This window comes from Talaromyces rugulosus, chromosome VI, assembly GCF_013368755.1.
Source record: "Talaromyces rugulosus chromosome VI, complete sequence".
Lineage (NCBI taxonomy): Eukaryota > Fungi > Ascomycota > Eurotiomycetes > Eurotiales > Trichocomaceae > Talaromyces > Talaromyces rugulosus.
Window position 1 is genome coordinate 1,790,241 of NC_049566.1, and position 25,762 is coordinate 1,816,002.

At 47.0% G+C, this 25,762-nt stretch overlaps 11 protein-coding genes across 11 annotated transcripts; 7 read left to right on the plus strand and 4 right to left on the minus strand.

Moving 5' to 3' along the window:
- Positions 1-397: 397 nt before the first annotated feature.
- TRUGW13939_10979 (uncharacterized protein) lies at positions 398-2,319 on the plus strand (the record flags this gene model as incomplete). The annotated part of the gene is made up of 3 exons (XM_035494089.1): positions 398-734; positions 802-1,283; positions 1,336-2,319. 3 exons carry the CDS (start codon positions 398-400, stop codon positions 2,317-2,319), a joined length of 1,803 nt encoding a protein of 600 aa, XP_035349982.1.
- A 69-nt stretch (positions 2,320-2,388) lies between these two features.
- On the minus strand, positions 2,389-3,934 carry TRUGW13939_10980 (uncharacterized protein; the record flags this gene model as incomplete). Its single annotated transcript, XM_035494090.1, has 4 exons — positions 2,389-2,633; positions 2,696-3,281; positions 3,336-3,625; positions 3,679-3,934. 4 exons carry the CDS (start codon positions 3,932-3,934, stop codon positions 2,389-2,391), a joined length of 1,377 nt encoding a protein of 458 aa, XP_035349983.1.
- Positions 3,935-4,860: 926 nt separating this feature from the next.
- TRUGW13939_10981 (uncharacterized protein) lies at positions 4,861-7,397 on the plus strand (the record flags this gene model as incomplete). The annotated part of the gene is made up of 2 exons (XM_035494091.1): positions 4,861-4,897; positions 4,957-7,397. 2 exons carry the CDS (start codon positions 4,861-4,863, stop codon positions 7,395-7,397), a joined length of 2,478 nt encoding a protein of 825 aa, XP_035349984.1.
- Positions 7,398-8,260: 863 nt separating this feature from the next.
- On the plus strand, positions 8,261-8,728 carry TRUGW13939_10982 (uncharacterized protein; the record flags this gene model as incomplete). Its single annotated transcript, XM_035494092.1, has 3 exons — positions 8,261-8,363; positions 8,431-8,515; positions 8,605-8,728. Coding segments are annotated over 3 exons (312 nt in total), but the record flags the coding sequence as incomplete, so codon positions are not given.
- Positions 8,729-8,972: 244 nt separating this feature from the next.
- Positions 8,973-9,605, plus strand: TRUGW13939_10983 (uncharacterized protein; the record flags this gene model as incomplete). Its single annotated transcript, XM_035494093.1, has 1 exon — positions 8,973-9,605. The coding sequence occupies one exon, from the start codon at positions 8,973-8,975 to the stop codon at positions 9,603-9,605; it is 633 nt and encodes a 210-aa protein (XP_035349986.1).
- A 288-nt stretch (positions 9,606-9,893) lies between these two features.
- Positions 9,894-11,932, minus strand: TRUGW13939_10984 (uncharacterized protein; the record flags this gene model as incomplete). The annotated part of the gene is made up of 6 exons (XM_035494094.1): positions 9,894-10,928; positions 10,978-11,309; positions 11,354-11,414; positions 11,468-11,667; positions 11,720-11,795; positions 11,897-11,932. The coding sequence occupies 6 exons, from the start codon at positions 11,930-11,932 to the stop codon at positions 9,894-9,896; spliced, it is 1,740 nt and encodes a 579-aa protein (XP_035349987.1).
- A 1,880-nt stretch (positions 11,933-13,812) lies between these two features.
- Positions 13,813-14,693, plus strand: TRUGW13939_10985 (uncharacterized protein; the record flags this gene model as incomplete). Its single annotated transcript, XM_035494095.1, has 3 exons — positions 13,813-13,955; positions 14,023-14,278; positions 14,331-14,693. The coding sequence occupies 3 exons, from the start codon at positions 13,813-13,815 to the stop codon at positions 14,691-14,693; spliced, it is 762 nt and encodes a 253-aa protein (XP_035349988.1).
- A 4,079-nt stretch (positions 14,694-18,772) lies between these two features.
- TRUGW13939_10986 (uncharacterized protein) lies at positions 18,773-20,220 on the plus strand (the record flags this gene model as incomplete). Its single annotated transcript, XM_035494096.1, has 3 exons — positions 18,773-19,033; positions 19,084-19,506; positions 19,561-20,220. 3 exons carry the CDS (start codon positions 18,773-18,775, stop codon positions 20,218-20,220), a joined length of 1,344 nt encoding a protein of 447 aa, XP_035349989.1.
- Positions 20,221-20,366: 146 nt separating this feature from the next.
- TRUGW13939_10987 (uncharacterized protein) lies at positions 20,367-20,660 on the minus strand (the record flags this gene model as incomplete). The annotated part of the gene is made up of 2 exons (XM_035494097.1): positions 20,367-20,374; positions 20,450-20,660. The coding sequence occupies 2 exons, from the start codon at positions 20,658-20,660 to the stop codon at positions 20,367-20,369; spliced, it is 219 nt and encodes a 72-aa protein (XP_035349990.1).
- Positions 20,661-22,623: 1,963 nt separating this feature from the next.
- On the minus strand, positions 22,624-23,626 carry TRUGW13939_10988 (uncharacterized protein; the record flags this gene model as incomplete). Its single annotated transcript, XM_035494098.1, has 3 exons — positions 22,624-23,015; positions 23,401-23,485; positions 23,570-23,626. The coding sequence occupies 3 exons, from the start codon at positions 23,624-23,626 to the stop codon at positions 22,624-22,626; spliced, it is 534 nt and encodes a 177-aa protein (XP_035349991.1).
- Positions 23,627-23,830: 204 nt separating this feature from the next.
- Positions 23,831-25,703, plus strand: TRUGW13939_10989 (uncharacterized protein; the record flags this gene model as incomplete). Its single annotated transcript, XM_035494099.1, has 8 exons — positions 23,831-24,139; positions 24,197-24,394; positions 24,445-24,559; positions 24,613-24,770; positions 24,827-24,962; positions 25,022-25,267; positions 25,320-25,426; positions 25,482-25,703. The coding sequence occupies 8 exons, from the start codon at positions 23,831-23,833 to the stop codon at positions 25,701-25,703; spliced, it is 1,491 nt and encodes a 496-aa protein (XP_035349992.1).
- Between the last annotated feature and the right edge of the window lie 59 nt (positions 25,704-25,762).

Here is a 25,762-nt window from a genome sequence, read left to right on the forward strand (position 1 = left end):
GTTGGGCACTGCCAATAAACCAACAATTTCTTCGGTCTCGGTCTACTATTCGAGAACACAAGGTCGACAAATATTTACATGCACAATGTATATTTTCAATACGAAGGTAGGACCAAACCAATTATAAACGGACATTAATTACTAGCACGTTTGGCTGGCATTCTCGTAATTTTGGTATCTCAACCAATCAAAGGAGATTCTGGTTCGGAAAGCTTATTCCACATGGCCAAGCGGCCAATGACAGTGGCGGCCGGAAAAGCGGGGAGCCCCACATGATATCATGACGCGATGCTTCTCCTCACGTCTGCGTAACTTCTCCGACTCCCACAGTGTGTGTGTTTTTTTTCTTCTTTTCTACTGTTTATTATTCTGTGCTCTTAGTTCAATTGAAATGATAATGCGATTATTGACTACAATTGCAGCGATTGCGGCGCTCACATCTCTCAGCGATGCATTCGATTTCCAACACCCTCTCCAGTCAATATTTACTACCCATTCCGATACAAACAACCATCACCAACAGCCAAATATAGTCTTTATTTTAACCGACGACCAAGATCTCCAATTAAATTCGCTGTCGTATATGCCATCTGTGCAGAAGCATCTGCAGGATCAGGGCACATTTTATGAGAATCATTTTGTTCCGACTGCGCTGTGCTGTCCGGCCCGCGTGACCTTGTGGACAGGGCGATATGCGCATAACACCAATGTGACGAATGTGCAACCTCCATATGGTAAGCCTTTTCATGTTTTGAAATTGAACCCATCTTCGACGCGCTGACTCGCGATACGGATAATCAGGCGGATACCCCAAGTTCGTCGAGCAGGGCTTCAATTCCGATTTCCTCCCCATCTGGCTGCAGTCCGCGGGGTACAATACCTACTACACGGGAAAACTATTCAATGCGCACACCGTCGACAATTACCACTCGCCATATGTTGCAGGGTTCAACACAAGCGACTTCCTGCTCGATCCATATACTTATTCATATCTAAACTCGACATATCAGCGGGATAAGCAGGGCCCGGTCAGTTATGAAGGATGGCACACAAGCGATGTCATCACCAACAAGGCATTGGGCCTTATCGATGATGGCATCGCGGGTGCAAACTCAGGCGCAAAGAGGCCTTTTTTCGTGGGCATTGCACCGGTGGCTCCCCACTCCAATTTAGAGCCAGGAAATGGTCCGTCTCGGATGACGGCACCGATACCAGCCAAGAGACATGAACATTTATTCAAGGATGTAAAAGTGCCCAGGACACCTCACTTTAATCCAGACACTGTAAGTCTTTTGCTCCGACGGGGAGCAAGCAAGTACTAATATCTAAAACTAGCCTAATGGAGTCAACTGGATATCCAATCTTCCACAGCAAAGCGACGCCACTGTCGACCAAAACGATCATTTTTATCGCCAGCGCCTACGTGCTCTTCAAAGCGTGGACGAATTGGTTGACTTGATCGTATCGCGTCTCGAGTATACCGGCAATCTTGACAACACTTATATCATTTATACTTCTGATAACGGCTACCATATCGGTCAGCACCGTCTTCCTCCTGGTAAGGAATGCGGATTTGAAGAGGACATTCGCGTGCCATTGTTTATTCGGGGACCGGGAATTCCTAAAGGGCACGTTGAAAAGGCCGTTACCGCGCACGTCGACCTCGCGCCGACGCTTCTTCATCTCGCAGGTGCTAAGCAGCGAGATGATTTTGATGGAATTCCGGTGCCATTACACGGTCATCAAAGTGTACAAACTCACCGACGACCTGAACATGCCAATGTTGAGTTCTGGGGTCTAGCCATCGCCGAGGGAGAAGGAAACTCTTTTGGACCGGAGAACCCCATTACTGTTCCAAACAACACGTACAAAGGGCTGAGACTGCACTCTCCAGATTCGGGATATGATTTGTACTATTCCGTTTGGTGCAATAACGCGCATGAATTATACGACCTCACTACGGATCCATACCAATTACATAATATTTATCCGTCCGCGTCTTCCCAGACAAGACCATCTAATTTATTACTTGGTGTTACGATAGAGCAAGTAATAAACCGGCTCGATGCGTTGTTGCTTGTTCTCAAATCGTGCCGTGGACAGACGTGTCATGCACCCTGGAAAGTCCTTCACCCGGAAGGTAACGTTGAGACCTTAAAAGATGCTTTGCATTGGGGCTTTGACTCTTTCTACGAGGAGCAAGTCAAGGTAGAATATGAACGATGCGAGGGAGGATATATCGTTGATGCCGAGGGGCCGCAGGTGGGATATAAATATTTGACAGATAGAGAGGGCTTAGGCTGGAGTCACTGGGAATAGCCCCAAATAAATAATTTCGTCTCCAAAAACAATAATATATATATCTTTGTCAAAATAAAACACCATTTGTTAAAATATATCACCTCCAATTTTGCCGCTTGCCGCAGTTTCCAACCGTTCAGAAGTCGTTTTGAAAGTGCGCGGAACGCCTGTCTCGTCGAATGGCTTCTCCTCGAGGATTTGTTGCGCAAGACCCTTGGAGGAGAGATAGATTACTGGCATCCCATGCCCGTTGAATCCGGCAGCGATATATTGACCTGGCCGAGACGGAATTTCGCCAATGTGAGGAGCTGTATCGGAGGAGTAGCCCATTACTGATGACTTCGTGTTAGCGGTTGTTTTCAATCGCATTTATGTTTTTATTAGGGGAACTTACTACCAGTCCATAACTCCTTGACAGAAGCACCGCTGTCCTCCCATCCGTTAAAATGCTTCTGCATATACCCGTCAAAGTAATCCTTGGTGGACTCGATGAGTTTGCTGTCGTCGATATTGTTGAACCATTCATCGTTGTTATCCTGGTGAAGGTGATGCGCTCCGCCAACGATAATGCTACCATCTGGCCTCGCGATGAGATAGTCGACGCCCGTACGTGGATCGACTCTCAATGCGTACGACGACAAGGGCAAGTGTGGCGGGGTCTGGTTTTCGGGGACGCTGATATGTGCGACGATACCGCGTGCTGGGAAGATGGCACGTTCATATTCAGGCAAAAGACCAAAGGTATAGGCATTGGTTGTGTAGACTACTTTCTTTGCCTTGATGCTGCCCCGGGGAGTATGGATAACGTGGCGATCGGGTGCTTCACTCGTTACTGAATTGACGGGTGTTGTAGTTTGTAAGTTGACACTGTCGCCGCCGTACTCAAGAACTTTCTCTAAAAGTCCGAGGATAAATTTATACGGCCAGATTGCCCCCGAAGTAAACGAGAATCCGACCTTGGTGCCTTTGACCCCGGATGTCTGGACCCTTATCTTTAGCTGATGGCCAGCGACAGTTAATTCAAATCAACTCACCGACTCAATATCCTCTTCAGGAAGAAAGACTAGATCGTCCAGAAACTTGCATCCTTGAGCTTTTAAATCTTCAATTACTTTTCGGACTTTGTTCCCGCGGTCAGTGCCGAAGTACACGTTCATATTGCGGGTCATAACCAGATCGCAATCTATCTTCTCTTTCTCGATAACATCTTGGATCGCCTTGATATGCGACAGCTCGAATTCGGCCAGTTCGACAGCAGCGTCTAGACCATGGCGCCGGATAAACAGCGGTATGGATCCGTAGATGTCTGGTCTGAGATGGCCGCCTAAGAGTTTGATAAGTTATCGGCTAATTGATGAGATACTAGCAATACTTTACCATTCCGCCCCGTCGCCCCAGAGCAGACTGTTCTTGCTTCGAGGATAGTGATCGAGGGACGCTTGGTGCTGTAGCTTATAGACGTCAAAAGATGGTATGCGAGACTGACTCCGGCATATCCGGCACCGATAATCACAATGTCGGACTCGTCGGGAAGGTTGGGCGTTGAACGATGCGCGTCCAGCGGAGAGCGTTCTGTTAACCAGAATGGGAGAGTTGGGTTCTCGACTGGGAGAAATCGTTTTTCGGCTGCCATTTTTTGGATTGATGATACCTTTAATCTTTAGATTGTCGTCCTCTTTGTCGAAGTGGAGGGCTGCTTGTGGCTCAGGGTTTGCAGGACCAGGCGGAATATATTTATAGAGAATCTAGACCAAGGCTGCCAACTTTCTTCGGAATAAATAGTGGGCAATAATGTTGTTGGATATCGGGATAATTGGTTGTTCATGGAGGGGGACAGTTGGTTGCCCGTGAGTCACGCCATTTATTCCGAGATAATAGCCCTAACCGGAGTTGACCTCAATTGATGCTTTGAGCTGCGAATCGTAGTAGATAAGACGGCACTACTTTTGGCGGATAATCGCATTATCCACTATACTCTGGATCAATTGATATATCGAATATGCCCTGTAGCAGCTCTGCCAATTAATTGTTTCCGGCTGACGACACCCTACAGCTGGTGGCTGGGGATGTCCCAAAACAGCAAAAAGCTCTGTTTCTCGAAAGAGAAATAACGGCCTTTGAAAGGGAGAGTATTTATTGGCTTTCCACTATTTATTTATTGATATTATTGCATGGTGGTGGGTGTACGGAGGAGTATACGGAATAGCAAGGAGAGACAACGTGGCTGGCGGAATCGGGCCGCACCGAGCCAGCAAGGACGTTCCCAGAAAACACGCCACCTGCATCTAGATTTTGGTTTTTTTAAGTTTTTTGGCGTCTAATCTAAAATACTATAGTGCGCGGCGTTGGGTTGGGCTGTCGAAACACCTTGCATGGACCAGTCGGGAGGCGACACATTGGGTGGCTGGGAGTGTGAATCGCCTCGTCTGGCCAGCCTCCCGCCTTCCGCCAACCTCTCCCAGCCCGCCAGATGCGCTGCGATTTAACCACCATGCCGGCCAGTACAGCTGCAGGAATTTCGATCATGTATCATCCTGCATTCCTCTACACACGACCGCCATGCTCGCCGAGTTGTCGCAGCTAAAGACCGTCAACTGTAAGGATATATCTAATCACCGCCTGTTGCCCGGCATCAAAGGAATAGAAACAAATAAGCTGACCACCTCTCGCTCACCGCAGCTAGCAGACCGCAGCTTTCTCACCAAGATTCGCAGCAGTCCATTGCAGCTTCTGATGATTATTTCTCTGCCTCGTCTGGCCAGTCGTCTGATAAGAGCAACGACAGCAAAGTGACCGTTGTGCGGTATGCAACCCCGCAGTCACAGCTGCCTTCACATTCTTTCTCCACGCAACATTCTCAGGCCCATCTCGCCCACACTCAATCGTCCGACAGCTCAAGAGATCGTCCTGCTGCTGGCCCCACCATGGCTCGCAGTGGCACTTCGAACAGCGTGCGCTTTGGCCAGAACCAAGTCACCGAAATCAGCCCGCGCCGGCATCAGATTCAAGACCCAAGACGCGAGATCAGTGCGACGACGCCTGGTGTCGACGACTCGCCGTATCTTCATTTCGCCATTGACCAGCTAACGCGCGATGAGGAAGTACAAGGGCTGGCAAGGCACGGGTCCGTCGCCAGCAACGAGTATCCTGTCGAGCGAGTTATTGCAGACGAGAACCTGGGATACTATCACCGAACAGGACCCACCACAGTCGAGATTCGAAAACCTGCCAGTCGTAATGGCGACGCACAAAAACCGCAGGAGCAACAAGAAAAACAGCACACAAAGGCGGTTTTCGTGACCGTCGACCCAGAGACCACTGATCTGTTGCACCCGTCACTGGACTTTGTGCCTCTTGTGCTCCGGTCCTGGGCGCTTGGGCTTTTTGTTTTCTTGATCTTGTGGATGGTTGCTGCTCTGGCCGTTTGTAATGTTTGGTCACAGAGGCACAGCGGCATCTGGGACTGGGCTGGAGTCGGTGGCTCGCGTTATTTCGTGGTTCAATATCTCCCCCAACTCCTCGCTGGACTTATTGTTCTGTGGAACTTGGTCATCCAAGCTGCCATCTATCGAGTCATGCCGTTTTCAATCATGGCTTCTGAACGACAAAAGACGGGCACTCTTCAGAATCTCTCTGTCCTGTCACGAAACCACCTGATCCCAGACTTTTCTTATTTTCAATACGGCGAGCCTCTGGTTGCCATTGGCTTGATCACGATCTGGATAGCAAACTTTTTCACCATTCCACTGATAAGCTGCTTCTTCCAAGCCAAGTCCTACGCCGTCGATGATCAGGATATCTGGCGATGGACAACGACACAGTCTGTAGGCTGGGTTCTGGTTGCAATTTATGGTCTTTTGATAGTTGGTCTTGCCTTGGTCCTGTCTCGGTTCTTCCGAAGCTGGACCGGTCTTCTGTGGGACCCAGTCAGCCTAGCAGATATCGTCCCCATGATTCAGCGATCCAATATCCTGCGTGATTTTGATGGAACCGAGACCGCCCCGTCAGTCCGCGATGTGTTGACGGCTCGAGTGCTACGACTTGGCTACTGGCGCTTGATGGATAAGGAGGATGTTTTCTACGGCATCGGAGAAGAGTATGCTGTCGCAGAGACACCAGCACCGACATCACCTGTCAGGAGAAGCGAGAACCGAGTTGTTGAGCGAAGCGCGGTAATGCAAGACTTGGAACAACAAAGTATCTTGCGAAACGAATCCTTTGAGCGCACTCTACATTCGCCATTTGTCAGATTCCGGTGGACAGTCTGGTTCCTGCGAGACATTTCCATCATCGTTTGGATCCTTATAATGATCGCTCTTTTCATTGCTTTTGTAGCCGTCAGCTTCGTCAAGGAGGCTATTCCTGATGGATTCCTACCGCTGCTCCCAACGCTCGCTTCATCAAAGGGGTTTTCTGCTTCCAATTTCCTCTTCAGCTTCATCCCTGGGCTGATTGGCAATATCCTGTTTCTGGCTTGGCAGCCAATCGACGTATACATGCGAGCCCTGCAGCCATTCGCCTCGATGTCAACTCCCGAGGGCGCATGGGCAGAGCACAGCTTGCTTTTGTCCTACCCAGCCTGTCTCCCGGTCGAAGTGACATTCTTGGCCGTTGTAGCTCGACACTACAAAGTCGCCTTCATCTCGCTCATGAGCCTTCTCTCGCTCACTCTCCCCATCCTCGGCGGCGGTGTCTTCATTGCGCTCTGGTATCCTTCCCAAAGCCAAGTCCGCATCGCCTCCGACCTGCCTGCGTTTTACGCGCTGGTGGCCTTTTGCGGTCTATACGCACTCTCGTACCTAGCCATCTGGCCACGACGCCACCGCTACTTGCCGCACGATATCAGCACGCTGGCCGACCTGATTAGCTTTTTCCATCAGAGTCCGCTCTTGTCGGATGATGTATTGCGCGAGCCTCGAACAAAGACAGACCTCATTACACGGCTAGTTGTTACGCCGCCGCACGACCGCACCGTGCCGTTGTATGGCTTTGGTGTTTACAGGGGCCTTGATCAGTGCGATCACTTGGGCATCGACCGTCTGACCAGGAAAGGGAGGGCAGACATGCTCATTACAACGGGAGGTCTGAAAGCTTGAAGATGACGTTTTCTCTAATACCGTCTTGACTTGTTATGTTGAGTCAAGTGTATGATATGATTTTTTTATGTTTTTCCTTTTCTAAAAAGATAATCACCCTTGTTGGTAGACAATGGGTCTGGAGTTTGATGCATAGTATAGAGGGCGTTTTCTTTTTTTTTTCTTATGAAAGGATGGGATTAATGAGGATATGAAACTAGATGATTTAGTTAACTTGAGATAATGAATAATTGACCTATTATTGTTGATAAATTTCGAGGAAGAGTTTGGTAGAACCTAGTAAAAGTACTCTACACTGCGTACATGCTCGATAATAATTAATTTTTTCCAGTCAGCTTTTGTGAACCTTGTGTTCAACTCCAAAAGGCCAAGAGAAGGGACAGGATATGACATCAAGGGTACATGTAGTCGTTCACACCTTTAGCCCTGGGTAAGATATGCCGGCTGAGAATACACAAGATAAAAGAGAACAGTTCTAGTATCTGTGTTTTCAAATGTTATAAAGAACTCTTTACCCCATGGGGCGCATCGGCGGCAAACACTAACAAGAGAAAAAGGCACAAGTACTGTCATTTAAAGTGGGAGAGCCCGCACAAATTAAGAGAGCTTCTTTATTGGCTAGTGTGAGAGCAACGTGAGAGAGAGTGATTTCTTTGCGTTACCTTTCAAATATCTCATCACCTCTCAGAGGTGTAATTTTTGTCCTTTGCTCTCCTCTCACTCTTCACTCAAAAAGGAGACATCCACTCGAAGATGGATTTAGAAGTGATACCCCCACCTTCTTCAAGCCATCCTGATATGGACGATAGAGAGTAACGTTATTTTATTTCTATCATATCGGCTGAGCTAACTGGTAAACTAGGGCCTCATACACCATCGACCCCTCTGAGGATCTCCTCCTTTCGTTCGAAGGAGAATCTGCCTTGGCACGAAAAATCCAACAAAAGAGTCGAAGGGCATCGTCAGGTATGGATTTTTTTTTTAATACGGCCAACGAAAGAGTCGATCCTAACGACAAACATTTGATAAACAGGGAAAAGGCTTAGAAAAATGCGCACCTCTGATACCAGGCCACAAATCTCGGAGAAATTACTAAATGACCTCCCGATATGGGTATTGTGAGTTCTTCATTCGTTTATCTTTTCTCGATCCATCACCGCTCGTCTCGTTTGATATTGTGTAGTACCTCACTGACGAATCATCGAAGCTGGTACGCCGTATTCGAATTTCTGCACATGGAGGTTTTGTCAGACTATGATGTCGTCTTCGGAATTACCATTTACACGTGGGTTGCGCTTTACATGACCACGAAACGCCGGTACCATGAGTAAGGGAGAAAAAGGTTGAAACAAGTTGATGTTGTTTTTGTTGTTGTCTTTGCGTGGAGATGCACGTGATTTGTATTGACAGCAAAAAGTGGGGCCCGGGGGAAGCTTCACTTTTTTGTCCGTTTCAAGGCTGTGTTTCGGTCCGCGCTTTCCGGGAAGTCGTCTGAATCCTGTCAGTAAGAAAAGAAATTTCATCTTGCAAATAATACAATTCGTTTCGCGGTCGTTGAGAAAAAAAGCACACACAATGTCCTGGGTTGTGAAACGGTGGCTGGGCTCACCTGAGGAGGAAGCTGCATCTTCATCTCCAGCTCCAGTTCCATCTACGTCGACGCAGCCAACAAACACAAACACGTTTCAATCGTCGCAGACACCATCTCTACAACAAAAATCACAGGTACAACAGCAACAAGAACAACAACAACCACCTCGGACTTTCCCCAACAGCCAAAAAATCCTCATCAGCGGTCTCTTCTTCCTCTCCATCGCCTCCGTCGTCACCCGCCGCGCTCTCGCCCGGCGACGTCTCCATGCCATTCCCCCTTTTTACTCTTCCTCCGTCTACCACCAACCCCCCGGCAATGGCGCGCTCGATGCCGCTGAAGCGTTCAACATCGCCACCATCAATGTCGCCTCCGTCGGAATGACCGCTTTGGGTGGGGCCATGTGTGCTCTGGGTATCGACAATATCGAGCAAGCGCGCGTCAAAGTGAGGACCGGCATGGGGATCGCCGAGGGCGTGCCACCCACCGCGGAAGAAGAGAAACAGTTTGAGCAGGATATTGAGGATTGGGTGGGTAAGATGCTGGATAAGAAGGATATCGGCGAGATTAAGAAAAAAGTCGAGGCGGCCAGGTCGGAGGCTGGTAAAAAGGAGTGATTTTTGGGCATTTTGGGGGGTTTTCCCCCCTCTTTCTCTCTCTTCTCAGGAATTATGGGCGTTTTGGGTTGGATATGTATAGGATTTCGGTTATAGCGGGCATGGGATGAATCACCACTCTAAGCGTCAAGGAGTGGCCGGGCATGGTATTGACTCGGACAGAGTCGAGTACTGTATATTATCTTATCAATTGATGTGAATATTACATGGCAACATTGAATTGAAAGTTAAGCATGTCGATATGATTGTGCTTTCTAATGTACATTACAGTCTACCTTGTGTCAAGTATCAAGACATCCGCTCGTACCGCTCCCTAGCCCGGTCTTTTGTCTTTTCCAGAAACTCGTCATAACGGCCGCGCGTGTTTCTGGCTGCCTCTTCAGACGCATCACCAAGTTTTCCACCTTGTGCGCCAAGCCCAACGCCCTGCGCATACACGTCTGTGGCAATCGGCGCCGTCATGCCGGTCCCTTGCACACCAAGCCCAGACCCAGCAGACCATCCCATCTTGCTCAGAAGTGCAGCTCCCTTGGACGGGGCTGCTGGTTCAGGTACCGGTTCTTCTTCCACCTTGGCTGGAGCAGCAGGAGGCTTGGGTTTGCTGGTTTGTCGCGAGCTGCCAAACGCCTTGCGGCGTTCCTTGGCTCGGTCTCGGTATTCTGTGGAGGGTCCATGATCGATGGGCGGGTCATTGCGGTGCTTCTCCAGTTTTGCTAATGCTTTGGCCTTTGTTTCCTCGTTTTGCAGGTTGTCCCGGTGTAACTGACTGAGTCGTTCGTGCTGGTTGACTTCGGATGCTGATTTGAACTGGCGCATACACAAATAGCAGCAATTCCGATTAAGGTCGGCGTACGATCGAGCTGGCGGTGCCGCAGACCGAGCTGGTGAGCCACCTTCAGATCCCTTGGCTGAGCCGCCAATCTCCTCGTCTTCTTTCTTTTGAATCCCGTGCAACTCAGCGTGTCGGTCCGACCAGAATTGGAGATGCGATGGCATTGCCATTTTCTTGGCATTAGCAGCACTAGACGCCTCCGCTTTTCTCTTCTTCGCTTTCTCCGCGTCTTTGGCAGCTTTTGCATCCACCTTGGGCTTATCCAGCTCTTCTGTAGACACAACCAATTCGGTTACGTAACCTTCCTCGTCCCAATATGCAAGCTTCATCCCAGGATTTGACAGAGGACTGAAAGTAAATCGCACTGTGCTCGGCGTCGGATTCAGAACCGGGACGAATACACCCGCATGGATATAGCTAGCCAAGACCGGTTTGGAGGAGATTGTGAATTTTTCAAATGAATGCAACTTTCTCAATGCAGCTTGCGCATCCTAGAGTGCCTTTAGCATGGATAAATAGACTCAAAGCAGGTAGACCTACGTCAACTGTGGCGAATTCTGCAAATCCGAATTTCCAGCTTTCGTTGCTTTGGCGGTCGCGAATGAGGAGAACACGTCGCAAAGAACCGTCCCTAGCACCGAGATTTGAATCACCTGTGGTTGAAGCAACTTTTGCCTTCTTTGAACAGCTTTGGTCTTCACTGTTTGCAGGTTTATACAGCTTCGTTACCCCTTTGGAGAAGAGTTCTTCTGTAACCGAGCCATCTAATCCTCTGAAGAGCAAAAACTGCGACGGCGTGTTATCTGCAGCGACATCGTTGTCTCCAATATTCACGACACGATCGGGCATTTCTTCAACAGACATCTCGGCATCTAGACTCGTTAGTACAGTCCGTAAAATCTGCGTGTTTACTTACCAGCACGATCTGCCTGGCAGCGAAAACACTTTTGCCGAGTTGAGAAGTTGTCAAAAGAGCACTTTCCAAGTCAGTCATGCCCTTCATCATCCTAATAGGGATACGAAAACCAACATTTCGACACGTCCATTCGCCTTCCGGGCGGTTTCGACGATCGTCTCGTTCGCGCGTAAAAGAAATGCGGATTTTGGCAGCGCGGTCATCTTTCCCAGCATTTTGGCCATAGATGTACAAATTCGGTGCGTTCTGGGCCATGAAATCTCGAGATTCGTTCAGAGTGTTGAATCGGAGAAAGCCAATCTGCCGTGATACTTCTGCACACGGATATCAGTAGCTGCTTGGATCACAACTGGATAAATTACTCACTGGTCTGCCTATCGCGAATGATCCGGACATCATCCAAGCCTTGGACGTGGTAGTAGTCTAATAATTCACTCGAGATCTGTCCACGTGTTGAAAGCACATCTCAGCTTTTGTCTTCAAAAACGATTATCGCAGGATGCTTAGCGGGCAAGCAAGACTGGAAGGAAGGAGTTGTCGAACGTCTTCTTCAACCATATCCACGGGTATACCCTCCATTATGACTTCTCTGCTTTCTTGTGTGTGGTGGTGATGGTGATGGCGGCCGTGGCTGCGGCTCCTACTGCGGCTGTCATACTCTGGAGAGCGATAGCCTTCTCGGTCACGGTCGGTGTATCCCTGCCGGCCACGCCGAGGCGGCGACCGGCGGTAGTCGTCGCGATACCTGTGGTCTCGATCTCCAGAATAGTCGTGCCTCCTCTCAGCGGCAGGTCCGCGGGGAGCAGCGTTGCGGGAATGGTCTTTTGTTCGGCGACGCGATCAGGAAATTAGCACAAGCTCAGAATGACAAAAAGGCAAAAAAAGCTTCCTATTCAACGAGTTTGCGTTGAATCACGATCTGATGCCATGTAGGGAGGAGCGTGTACCGCCGAAGTGTCCGCGCTCGACGGAGCGAGATCTCGAGTGGCGGTCGTCATACATGCGCCCGTCTCTGTCGTCGTAGCCTGCACGATACGGTCCGGAGGGGTATCTGTTTTCGTGGGCCATTTTTGTCGAAAATGCTCACATGCGAAGATATCGTTGACGAAAAGAGGACAAGAAGAAGCCGATGAAGAAGAGGAAGAAGCAGCGAGCTTAAAGCAAGAACGAGAACGGCCCGCAGCACCTGGTGCCGCTAGTCCGAAAGAGGCATCCTTTCAATCGTCACCAAAGTGTCAAAGGAGATGTTTAAAAATAGAAAGCAAAATTACTATTTTAATTAATACTAATATTATCTTTACGTTAGATTAACTAAATAGAATCAACTGCCAAATTTTGTGTGTTTCTGAATTCACGCCACATTGAAAAATGGAAACTCGGATTCTGCAATGTCTTCAATGTTGCTTGATAAATTGATAACGGGTCAAGATGATATACACATATTACTTCGCTCGTCTTGCTGGGTTTTAGTGTCCTCTTCCTAGCAGGATGGATTTTCATTTCCTAACAAATACGAAAAGGATTCTGTGGAGAGTATGTAGTATCTACCTACGCATATAAAACCTATACGTAACAGAGTATCATTGCCTTATTATGTATTTAGAGACAGACTATCCAATAGCCAACTTAACTATCAGAAGCGTGTGGAGTTTACCATTAGTTATAGGATGGGTACTTTCATCCGTTATGCATTTCTAGACATTCTATCCTTGAATCACATAATATCCCTAGTTGGGCACTAAGAAGCCTTTTCAATGACGTTTGAATGCATCAATTGATTGTCCAAGCTCAACTCCTACAGTACTGTATTACTTTACTTATATTGTCGGCCTTGCGCAGCTATAGGCTATATATAACCCCCTAGATAGTGCATGTGTGGCTAATCCAGAAGGGAGTATATAGGGCTTTGGCACAACGAAAGGGGTGCAGCTGCATACGTCTTTTCGGAGGTACTGGGGACTTGTGTTTATCTTCTCCAAGTTCATTAATTACAAGAAAGTGTTAATGAATAGATGTTAGCTCAAATACTAACAAAATTATATGGTAAAAAGCTTAGATAGATTCAGTAATTAGATTTAAATAGAAGAAAACTTCAATACTAAGAAATTACATAGTAAAAAGTATGACCGACTATTCGAATTTCATGGGATGCACAGATGTATTTGGTAAAGGCCCACTTTGGAGCTTCGGTACACTATTGATTGAACCACGATTCAATTTTAATACCGAAGCCGATACTGTTCATACTTTTATCCCCGAAAATTGGGGCCTTAGGCGAGAACTATACTTATCTCCGATGTCCGTTACATCGGTCATAACAATCCTAGTAAGTATTTAAATGGTGCCTTACGCCTAAATTGATTGAAAAACTTCCAATCAAATCAGTCGCTAATGGTTTTTGGCAAAGAACCCGTCCCGCAAATTTCAATTAACTTCTTCAGTGCTCGTCTCATTCAAGAATGACTTCCCACCCATCTCAATCATGCTGCTACCAAGGATTCCAGCATGATGGAACACCACAAGGCACAGTCACAAATTTAGATGGTTTCGAGGTCTATACCAGCTACCCCCTTAGCGAGTCAACGGAGTATGGGGTATTGCTGTAAGTACTGACACTCCTCGATTTAGACTACATGTCCATTACTCTGTGCTTACCATCCGGTGGATAGACTCTCAGATATTATTGGCCACCGATTCACAAACTCCCAACTCGTCGCTGACCAATTTGCAAAGAATGGCTATTTTGTTATGATGCCGGACCTCTTTCACGGTGACCCTGTGCCGCTGAACAAACCAGGTGAATTCGATATGCAGAAGTGGAGAATGGGAGCATACCACCCCGAAGGAAAGGCCCATCTGCCTGCGGATGTCGATCCTATTATTGAGACTTGCATTAGAGAGATGCGCGCAAAATATAATTGCAAGGTACGTATTGTTGTGGAGTCATGGAAGGTAATATTTGCTAACAATAAACTAGAAGCTTGGAGCTGTGGGATACTGTTTTGGCGGAAAGTATGTCGTTCGACACCTACATCCTGGAAAGTTTGATGTTGGTTACACAGCGCATCCAACACATATTGATGCGGATGAATTAAAAAGCATGAAGGGCCCCCTGGCCATTGCTGCTGCCGAAATCGATGCATTATTTCCCTCAGAAAAACGCCTAGAAACAGAGACCATCTTAAAGGAATCGAATTTTCCCTGGCAAATGAACCTATACAGTGGCGTTCAGCATGGCTTTGCGGTGCGAGGCAATGATGACGACCCGGTGGCAAGATACGCGATGAACAACGCGTTTCTGCAGGCAATTGAGTGGTTTAAGGAGCATCTTATTTGTTAAAAGTGTAGCTTACATACATGTATTCATGTATTGCTAAGACTGCAAATGTTGCGGTAGCATAGTCAATCCGAAGATAGAAGAAATAAAATCTCATATTACAGGCCTTATTCTCTAAATATCGATTAAGATTTATAAGTTATGAGGCTAACAATTAAAGAATGGGTTCCTTCAGTCCTATTACGAATTATGTTAGTCCTAAAAAGGTCGGTGTTGCATTGGACTTGGACTTTTAATTGGTTGAAGACGTCGGCGTGGCCAAACTCTTGGGTGACCCTAGCCCTAATACCGGCGTTTTTAAGACTTGATGAGCTTTAAAGGTCCTTATTAAGACTTCATAAGTGTCGTGAAGCGTCTCCACCTCAACTCCTAAGCCTAGCAAAGACCTTTAATCTAACCTGACCCGGATAGCCGGTTTCTTCTCAAGCGAAAGAGGATATAAGGATATAACGCCATGTTGGGCAAATACGTAAAGTGAGGAAATATCTCCGAAGTCGCATGCATATGCATCGGCTTTCATTACTAGGAATAGTATAAACCAAAACAATTGTCTAAAAGCGGACTTCTAATGCGGACTTTTAATCTCCGAGTGAACCGCTGGGTCTTGTATGTTGCCGTTCCGCATTACCATTTGCCATTCGTATTGCATTATTATGTCCGAGCCCAAATAATTAATCACTCGCATCTTCGTTTGGTCTATAAACTCACGTTCAACTGTCGCTTTCAGCTCTTGTCATTGTATCGACTGTTAAATATTGTCTTTGTGCTCTTTGTGAAGTGAGTAAAAACAGGTCGTCATTTAATTGATAGTATTGGCTTCTTAAGTCCAAAATCGGAATCACCAGTAGCTTCGGGGGGGGACCGGTGGTATTCTTTTCATTCCTTATATCATTGTATATTGTTATTTTACAGGTCGCCTACATTGAAGTTTATTCACAAGGGACTGGAAATAACTCCTCAAGCGAAACCCTGCGAGAAATCATAGCTTGGTCATGCAACAAATTTACCAGTTCTTCCAAAACTGTGCGATTAGACTCGATCCCGTACGGCCATGGATCACCACCAAATAGACTTTCTATCTCGTCGAGGTCGGACGAGAGAAATGGCAACATATATCGGTAAGTTGACGCAAGTGTCATAAAATGCAGGGCCATATTTTTGGACTCATTCATCGCCTGGAATAAACTGCGCGGGACAAATGGGTGCCTTTCCACAACCTCTCTTTTGATGACGACAAGATGCATGATAGGAAAGATTCCAGTCCGTTGGTAGTATTCTTTCTCCGTTTCGCGGATATTCGGGAACAAATGTCGAATATGAGTTGCTTTTCCGAGACATGGCGGAGCATGAGCACCAATTGTGGCTGCAATCTCGCCATCTTCAAGGAGTTGACTGAGCGATTTTGGGCTTTCATTTAGGACCCGGGAAACTGGGCGGAGCAGTGGCTTTGACTTTGGTTTGCCATGGGAACCGGGTTTAGCAAGGTCTCCTTCAACCCAAGTAATCGTAGTTAGATCAACCCCGGCATCCTGTAGAACTCCTCTGATCCAAACTGCAGCCGTCATAGTATACACTTGGACGCCTATCTTTTTACCATTGAGATCGGATGGCTTTGAGATGACGTCTGAGTTTACCACGATGCAACTATGGCGAAAGGCTCTTGAGGGAAACACAGGAATACCAACCAGATCTCGTTCCCCAGCTACATACCGGCAAATATACTCGGAACTGGACATTTCAGATACATCGAACTCCATACCTCTGATCATCCGGTCAAATATTTCCCGCGGGTTATCCATGGTGATAAAATTGAGATCAATTCCGGCAGGGTTGACCACTCTCTTAGCTAAGGGGTCCATACGGTCGTAAGGACCGCATGCAAAGGTTAAAGGAACGTTCTCGTCCATTGTTAACGACCAAAATAATTTGTTTTTTCGTAAATGAAAATTATAATATCAAGGTATTTGGCCCCTATAACAAGGACCTTGTCATCTTTTATAGTTTGCGCGACACTGTTAGGAACACTCGGAGTTCTTTTCCCCTCGGTATACCACTAATATCCGAAGTCCCACTTCTTTATCTCCGAGATACAACTTTATTTTGAATTTGCTCTAGAATACCATCAATAATTTTCAGATGTTGGTTGCCCAAAATAATCCTCCAGGGGATACCGCGGCCCAAATACCTCTATACGTTATGTAACGTTTACAAGCTGGCGGAAGCCGAGGTCAATTCCCGGTTGTTCTGCCAGACCCTCTAGGCGATCGTTCGTCTCGGGGGCAGGAAGAGGTAATGGATAAGGTAGAAGAACCGTTTTATGTCTTGCCAAGGCAAAAGATCTTTCCGTGATGAATAAAATGTAAGTTCGATGGCAGTATAAGGCGCTCACATAATCCGTATGAAAGCCAAGCACCTGAGCCAAGGTTATAGCTTCGCGGAGATAGAACCAACTTTGTCGATCATTGTGCAATTCAACGTGCGTAACTGCGATAAAGAAAGATGAGAGAAGTGACAAAGGAGTGTTGTCCTCGATAGAATTATATTCCGACCGCACCGCCAGGCTCCTTTCTATGAACCTCCGCGTGACTGATGCCCATTTTCCGCACTTGATACTGGTGTCGCTACGACCGCACATGAAGGCGGTGACCAACGCGCATAGTGCAAATAGCACGGTTTGTTTATTTAGCTCCATCGGTCTATCGAGCCATTCTAGCAGAGTATATGGTCTGAAAAGAGGCATGATCGGGTACAAATGATGTAGATAGGTGTCGACGCAGCGTCACATTATCCGCGGCAGATTTTCTAGAGATAGGAGATCTTCGCCTGTTTTGCAAGCATCATTGTTTTCATCTTGATTGAAATGTGACTGAGCAGCTCTCAGTGCTTCCATCTCCTTTCCACTGCCATGTTTCGGACTGCGTTGTTTCCGGACGTATTCGCGTCTGCAGACAAGCCGGGTCCGCTAGCAGGAGCCACAAGGTAGAAGTCCGCCGCAACGTACTCGACGTTGGCGACATAAGTCGCATGGGATTTTCTTCGATGACATTGTAGTCTGTGTCATCGGGAAGTTGAATAGCGGCTGAGAGCCATGCGGTTCATCAAAGACTAATCCCAGGCTTTCCTCACCGCCATCACCGTCCACCAATGGGCACCGAATTGCACAGCGAATACTGTTGAGACATCACGTGTGACTGTCAGCTTTCTCTAAGATCTATGGGTTATGTGACTGGGAATTTGTTCGCGAAAAGAACTTTGTATAGTAAGAAATAAAATTACAAGGGATCACTGAAGTGAGATAATAAAGAAACTTGTAAATTTTGACATGGTTTTCACTTCATTAAGGTAAGGGATTCTTAATCCTAGGGTTTTGTCGACCTCTTTACCAAAAATGGTGGGGATAATTTCTCTTGGTCATATAATAACAGGCTGTATTAATATTTCTGCCGTCAGGTTTACTGTAGGCTTAGTGTCATCTTAGTGTCATGCAGGGCAGTTCCATATTCGTAACATAGCCGCTCAATGCCCTCTTTAGGTATAGTAGTGTTGGCTCAGTTCACGACATGAAGCTATAAAAGGCGAGGATCTACATAAGGATTGGGTATCGATACAGCCACAAACTCTGGGACCGTGTATATTTAGATACGTATCAAGATTGTGCCTCGCTGTGAAAATAGTTCGTTTTTATTGGCCTGTCTTGTATTAGCCTCATGCATGCAGGCTGATCTCGTAATAAACAGAACAAAAAGGGCCATCAAACAGAATCACCACGTCAGTCGCCATTGGACTGGTTTGTTTCGCGCTGGCCCGCACGATTCTTGGTTTAATAGCCTGTTTCTGAGCCCTTATTGGGTATGATGTGTCGCGGCTACGAGCATGAATCGTGCGACTCGGGTATATCTCAGTTGCAAGATTACGCGCCAGGCTCGACAGATTTACAATGTTCAGGGGCACAGCCTCCGTGTCGTTTCAGGTTTCAGACATTAGCGCGTGGGGGGAACAGATTGACCTACATGTATATAATCGTGGCTAACCGCGGAATGCTGGTTATATTTTTAAGTGCAAATAATAGACCACAACAATACATGGCCAACACTTCAGTCCCTATCTTCGGCTGGGTAGACGAGCCCGACGGCCGCGGCACCTGGGGCATTCTCTCGACATGTCTTCTGACTATTATCCTGTGCTGTTGGACATCAGTATGCCCGAATATACCTGCTCCGTCAGATGGAAACTTTACTCGCATACGCGATAAACTTCATCTGGCGCTGATGGGCGTTCTTGGGCCAGAGTTCTTGCTCATGTTGACATTGGGTCAGTGGACGTCAGCGAGGGCGTCAGTGAAGGTTTGTACATTTTCGGACAGCTCAGGATAATGTTGATTTTGTATGCAAAGGGAATCAAGGAACTGGGCTACAGTGACTGGACCATGGTGCATGGCTTCTACGCCGACATGGGTGGCTTTGTGCTTCATGGACCAGGAATCAAAGCCCCGTTTCCGGTAGATGCGCGGCAATTGCTGTTCCTACTGCAACGCGAATACATCGAATACCCTCGGATTGCAAAAGAAGACATCGACGATCGAAACAAGTCGGATGGGTTCACGAGATGCATCGCTGTTTTTCAGGCGGTGTGGATGGTCATCAACTGCCTCACGCGGGTAGCGCAGGGTTTGGCCCTGACGACACTAGAGCTGACTACGATGTCATTTATATTGGTGTTTTTTGTGACTTCGTTCTGCTGGTACCGTAAACCGCAGGATATCACTACTACAGTGCCTATTCATACTGTTGTTCACATCGACCAAATTCTCGCAGAGGTTTGTCTACACGCGGAAATAAGATGGTATCAGGGATACTGATATTGAAAATAGAATGGAATCTACTCCCCAGATCTCTGGTACAACACCCCATTAGACTTTATCAACGGCGAAATCTACTTTTGCGAGCGCTTCTGGCGCTACTTTACGCAGATTCTACAACAAATCCACCTACCTATATTCTCACGGAGGGTAGACGCCCGACCCTATAACCGTATCCCAAGCGATCAATTCCAGTTCTTGGATGCACCAGCTGAAACCCTGGGTGTTCCTGTGATAGTCTTTTTTGGGTCCATCTTCATGTTCGCGTGGCATTTTGACTTTCCGTCAGTTACCGAACTAGTCCTATGGCGAGTGGCTAGCATCTACACGCTGGTATTTACATTTTTGGGGGGCATCTGCGCGCAGTACTGCCATAAAGTTCTATTTCCACAATGGGAAAAACAGCGACGACCCAATTTACTACTGAGTAGTCTGCCCAGGGATGATGAGAGGAACGACTCCTCCCTTGCGGCGAGGCTGCGCAATATACACCAATCAAAGGATCCCCGCCTGGATATTCCGCTGAGGGCTTTCATTCCGGTGTGCATACTGTGTGCTTTTTACTGTGTGTGTCGGACTTATATACTTGTCGAGGACTTTATCGGACTACGAAATCTACCCGATAGTGCATTTCAGACGGTGCAGTGGTCAGACTATGTACCTCATTGGTAGATTTAAATCTATTTAAGATTGATACTTAGAGTAAGAGACACCTATAATAATTTGGGCTAGATATAGTCGGTTTATATATAATGTATAGAATATTGCACAAGAATATCTTGCATGCTTTTAAGATCCTCGACTAGATACCGAAGTACTCATTGAGCTCAAGAAACCACTCCAACCTGGTAAGTATGTGTTAGTGAAACAGACAAAGTGAGATGCTACAAGGGAGTAATACCTAAATTGACGGTGTTCACAAACAACAATCGATATTGTAAAGGAACCAAAGTAAAGTTCAAGAGCTGAACCCAAGGCCATAGTAAGAAATTCATCTTATAAGTCGGCCCCAGCTTCTCTTTGACTTGGGCGATGGGATTCTTGCCTTCCATTGCAGATGTAACGGCAAAGAACATGGATATCGCAGTCGGAGCAAATAAGGTCTGATCCATGGCGACCCTCACACAAAGTGTTTGCAGGGGGCTCTTTAGAATGATATTGTTCTGTAGGAATTGAAACCATTTCGATGCAATTGGTGCGAAGAAGACTGCGCGAGCTTGGTTAGACTGAGAGATACCTTTTCACATCAAAATTGGTAAGAAAAAAGAAAAGGTGGGCCCCTGTCTCAAGGGACCCAATGTAGAGTGTTTTTACCAGCTCCGTAGACACCTAGTCTCGCCGTGCGAACGTAGTCCGTTGATTTAATTTCTCGTTTCTCAGTTCCGTGCTGGGCCAGCAAGTCGCCAGCAGCAAACAGGCCCTTTGGAGTTGGTTCAGTCCATACTCAAGTCTCATCAAAAATAGAAATGGCATACCCCTGTAGTCAAAACTTGTGTTAATAAAGGCCTAGTGGCCAATCGCGCACGAATACTTGAAGGATTCATGAATTAGCAGGCACCGACACGACATGGTGAATCACTCTTAGTACCTACGACGAGAACATTTTGACCAAGATCACGCACTCAATAATCGACTCATTTGAGCTTTAGGGCTATATGGCAGCATTTGCTTCTTTTAATCTTTTCATCGTGTAATTTCTTCTAGGGCACAGTTAGGGGAGACGGGAAATTACCATCTTTGGTAAGCCCGACGCCCACTACTGTACAGCAACTGATGTTTCTCGATGAATTCCACGCCGGATAAATCCCAAATCGCTAAAGCGACGATTAATAACTGTTACAAGCCGATATCCTATGGATTTTCAGGATTTCGGATGACATGCAGCACAAGTAATTGATTTCAATTACTCACAGGCCGTGTTCTCTCTAAAGCATCCTCCCCTTCTTCCCAATACCCCCATTTCGTCAGTAACCGAGGAGCCGGACCTTGGGCGACAAATTGCTCAAAGCGTTTCAAGTTACTTTCCAGTTAGAGAACCTCGGGGTAAATAGTCTCCCCACAGACGTGAAGGTCGGGTGGAAGGCGGACTTTTGCCTTTTTTAGAGTTGGCCCTTTCTCCAAGTCAAAAATCGTGGCAAGAATCCTGTTAGATTGATATCACTATACTTCCGGCAACATCTTACAGGCAAAAGGGCGGGTAGAATTAGCGAGAATGACTTTTCTGAAAGACTATAGCTATATGTATCACGTGCATCGTCCAATAAAATTCACATCGAAGAAACAACGAGTAAGATAATGTTAATCAGGGCTCATTCGAAAGCCCTAAATCAGGACCTCATGCATCATTGTCTGATCACCAGGCAAGTCACACCACAAGATATCATACCATGCTCATTGTGATAAGATAGAAGCCAAACAACAAATCTTTGAATTTTTGTTTACTTACTAATGATCTTACCGGCAGCTCAATATGTCTTTAGACCTTTTTATATTCTAGTCGGTATGCTGATTGTCGTAATTTTTGCCGAGAGTGTGGGCTGTGTTTCACCCGAATTAGGAAACTTTGCGCAGTACATAGGAATGACGCTTTTATCGCATCAAACAGTAGAAGTGTGCAAAAAGGGAATGATAAGCAGCCATATCACTATCAGCCTAGTCCTAGATAGACAATTTCCCGCATAAGTTACGGAGGTGCCTAATATGGATGTATCAAAAATTGAGAGCTTCACTGCTACATATTCGTATATAGGGATTGTGTATAGGATGAGTACCTGTACTATAGAGATAAAAACAGTGGTGTCAATTAGTTTCCATGTCTAGCTGCCATTTTTTATGGAATCTCGCATGCCCTGTCCCTTATTAGAAGAGATAATTATTATAAAACCCAGTAGCATATCATATTAATCTGTTTGCACTATTATTTGGGAAAGCTGATCTGGTGATTGATTGATAGTAACCCTGGAGCGCTTTCTAATCTTGACCTAGTGCTCCCCATTGTGGATTCTCTTCAATAGCCGGTCGTTTTTGCCCCTACTTTTAGCATCATGCAATAGTTGAAGAATTTATGAATATCATTTATTGTCGCCTCACGAGAGCTTGCTTACTGTCATCAGCTAGTAAAAGAAAAGTAGGCGCAGCCTTGGAAGGCTCGTGGACGAAAAGTTTCGCATTCTTACTTGCGCCACCGTTCCTCAATATGAGCGTGACAAATTTTTGGAACGCACAGCCCAAGAGGATATTGGCGATATCCACATCTATATCGTCATTGGCTTCATAACTATAATCCTGGGATTCAAATGAAACATTCTGAAGCCAGGTGTGCCCTGGACGAGGGGAGCCTCCCTCAACTCGTGTTGGGCGACGTGAGAGCACCGGCTCTAGCTCAGTCATATTGATTAAGTAACTGTCGTCGGACTCGTAGCCGAAGACACCCTCATCACCATCATGATCATCAGGATAGAGTGAACCTTTCAGGTCATGGTCAGACGAGAGACGCTGTCAAGGACACGATTTGCGAGCTGATTGACTGGGAAACGCATGGTTATGCCTAGATTGGCACTTCAAGAGACCTTGGGTCCATCACAAAAAGCGCATGAAACACGGTGCCGAACCAAGACAAAAAGGAATCGGGAGAAATAGCTTGCTCTCAAGGCAGAGTAGGCCGCATGCACTTCTAGAGCGACGGAGGCCATTTTCGGCACCCTCACAGGCAGGATGACGGGGAAATAGGCCGATGCCATAACTACGGCCGAAAAGGTACGGTGCCATACATAGACGTCCTTTCTTTACATAAATAGCGTCGGCCAACAATCTATTGCCTGTGCTGTGACGTTCTGTTTCTCTGACACATACGAATTTGGACCGGGAGGACGCTGGTAGGGACATTCTTCAAGCCCTCATGGTCACCTTCACCGCAAATACGAATGCGCGCAATACCCTAGATTTCGAAACTGAGACAAGGTTTGATTAGGGTTTTCAACACTACTTGCAAAACCCCGGAGCTTCATAGATTGGACCAAACCTGGAGATGCGGCAATTTCCCCATTGGGTTGTCCGATATTCCCTGAGGTCGGAACATTGTCGTTTCGGGCGAGAAGCCGCAATATGGGGCAAATCTACTAGGTTTTGTATATGCATTACACCGCCGCTCATTGGGCCCAGTGACATGGACATGTTCCACCTAAACAACCGCAACGAATATTATATAAACCTCAGGAGGAAGCAAGATGTTTCGAGTGTGTAGGTATAAGCTTATACAACACTGCAGAGTGCGAGGTTCATCATGATCAGGACTGTGTCTTCCAAATGCCTGAAATGCCCTACTTTCCACGCAGGAAAATGCGCAGGAACAGCTAAGCGTCTCATGGCGACTGAAACGTCGGAAATCACTCGAAAGGACAAAGAGGAGGGAGATATTTCTTCTGTATTTTCGACTTTCTCCGGGAGAAAGAGCCCGCCACTGCCTGAGCGTTTCCGGGACCTAAAGCGTAACTTGACTGCCGGGTTTGAAGAGCAGATCCAAAAGTCGTGGGATGAGCTTGTTGAGATTCTGAAAGTTCGGACTGAGGAGGTCGCCACCAAACGAGAAGCAGTACGTACATTGCATATCACCAGCTGGGATCGAGCCACTCACTCAAAAAAAAAATAGATCATTCCTCAAATACAGTTTTCTGACATTCAAGCCGGAAATGTATCCCCAGCAAATGTTGCTGCCATCAGAAGCACTGGTGCTGCCGTCATCAGAGGTGTTGTGGACAAGGATGTCACCGAAGGGCTCCTCTCAGACGCTCGTCAATACCTGACGTCTCGACCTTTCAAAGGCTTCCCGTCTACTTCAGAGACAAAGGTGATGCTTGCTTTTCAAGTTGGCCCAATCTGAGACTGACCTTGAACCAGGTTATCTACGAATCGTATTGGAGTCCTTCACAAGTGAGAGCCAGATCGCATCCTAATCTTCTTGCCACACAATCGTGGATGAACCAGCTCTATACTGCCGATGCAAATCAAAAGGGTAATGAACACTGCATATGAGGGAATCTACCGAACCCTGCTGACCAATTCTAGTCGATCTTACCGTCCCCCTCACTTACTGCGATCGACTCCAAATTCGCCCACCTGGCGATAAGCTCTTTGCACTCCCGCCTCACGTCGATGGCGGAGGGGTGGAAAGGTGGGAGGACCGCGCTTACAATCATACATACCGCAAGATCTTTCAAGGAAAGGTGAGGACCGTCAGCTATGCGACTCCTTTAAACAACGAGAACTAATAGCTTGACAGTGGCAAGAGTACAACCCATGGGATCTCACTGGTCGCCTTGATGCCAACATGAACATGTATGACGGACCAGGAGGATGCTCGGTCTTCCGAAGCTTCCAAGGCTGGCTGGGGTTGTCCCGCCATGGACCCCAGCAAGGTTAGTTGACTCTGAATTTGGGGGGGCTCGCCCAATGTGCTGATTACTTGTGACATCAGGTACTCTTGTTGTTCACCCGATTTTGCAACCCGCCACTGCTTATTGGATGCTTCGGCCCTTTTTCAAGCCCACTCGGAAAGACTCTTTAGATGGATGGAAGTTCTCCCTTGATGATGATGAGGGCAACGTTTACTTGCATGGCGCCAATCCGGGAACTGCTCAAGAGCACACCCCGGCCCATCACCCTCATTTGAGACTCAGCGAAACCATGGTTCCCTATCCCACCGTCGAGCCAGGTGATACTGGTAAGCATGCAAGCTACTACAAAACGTAGACCAAGCTAATAGACGTAATTAGTGTTCTGGAGTGCGGATACCATCCACGGTACGGAGATGGACAACACAGGAGACATTGATGCCTGTGTGTTTTACATTCCATCGGTTCCATTGACCCCTAGCAATGCGGTAAGATAATTCCCTATGATCCCAAATACGCGTACTTGTCACTAACATCACAAAGCAATATGTCGCGCAACAACGCGAGGCTTTTTCAAAGGGAGTTCCTCCACCAGACTTCCCAGGTGGTGTTGGAGAGTCGGAGTATTCAGATAGAGCGACAGCTGAAGACATTCAATCCGAAGCGGGCAGGGTTGCTATGGGCCTAAGCCCTATCAAACTACCTGGCAAGGACGAAAGATCGAGGAAGCTTGAAAAGGAACTTAATACAATTCTCGGCTGCTAAGGGGGGTATATGTGGTCTTTGACTCGACGCGCGCAACGGAATTGATTCAGTATTTCACA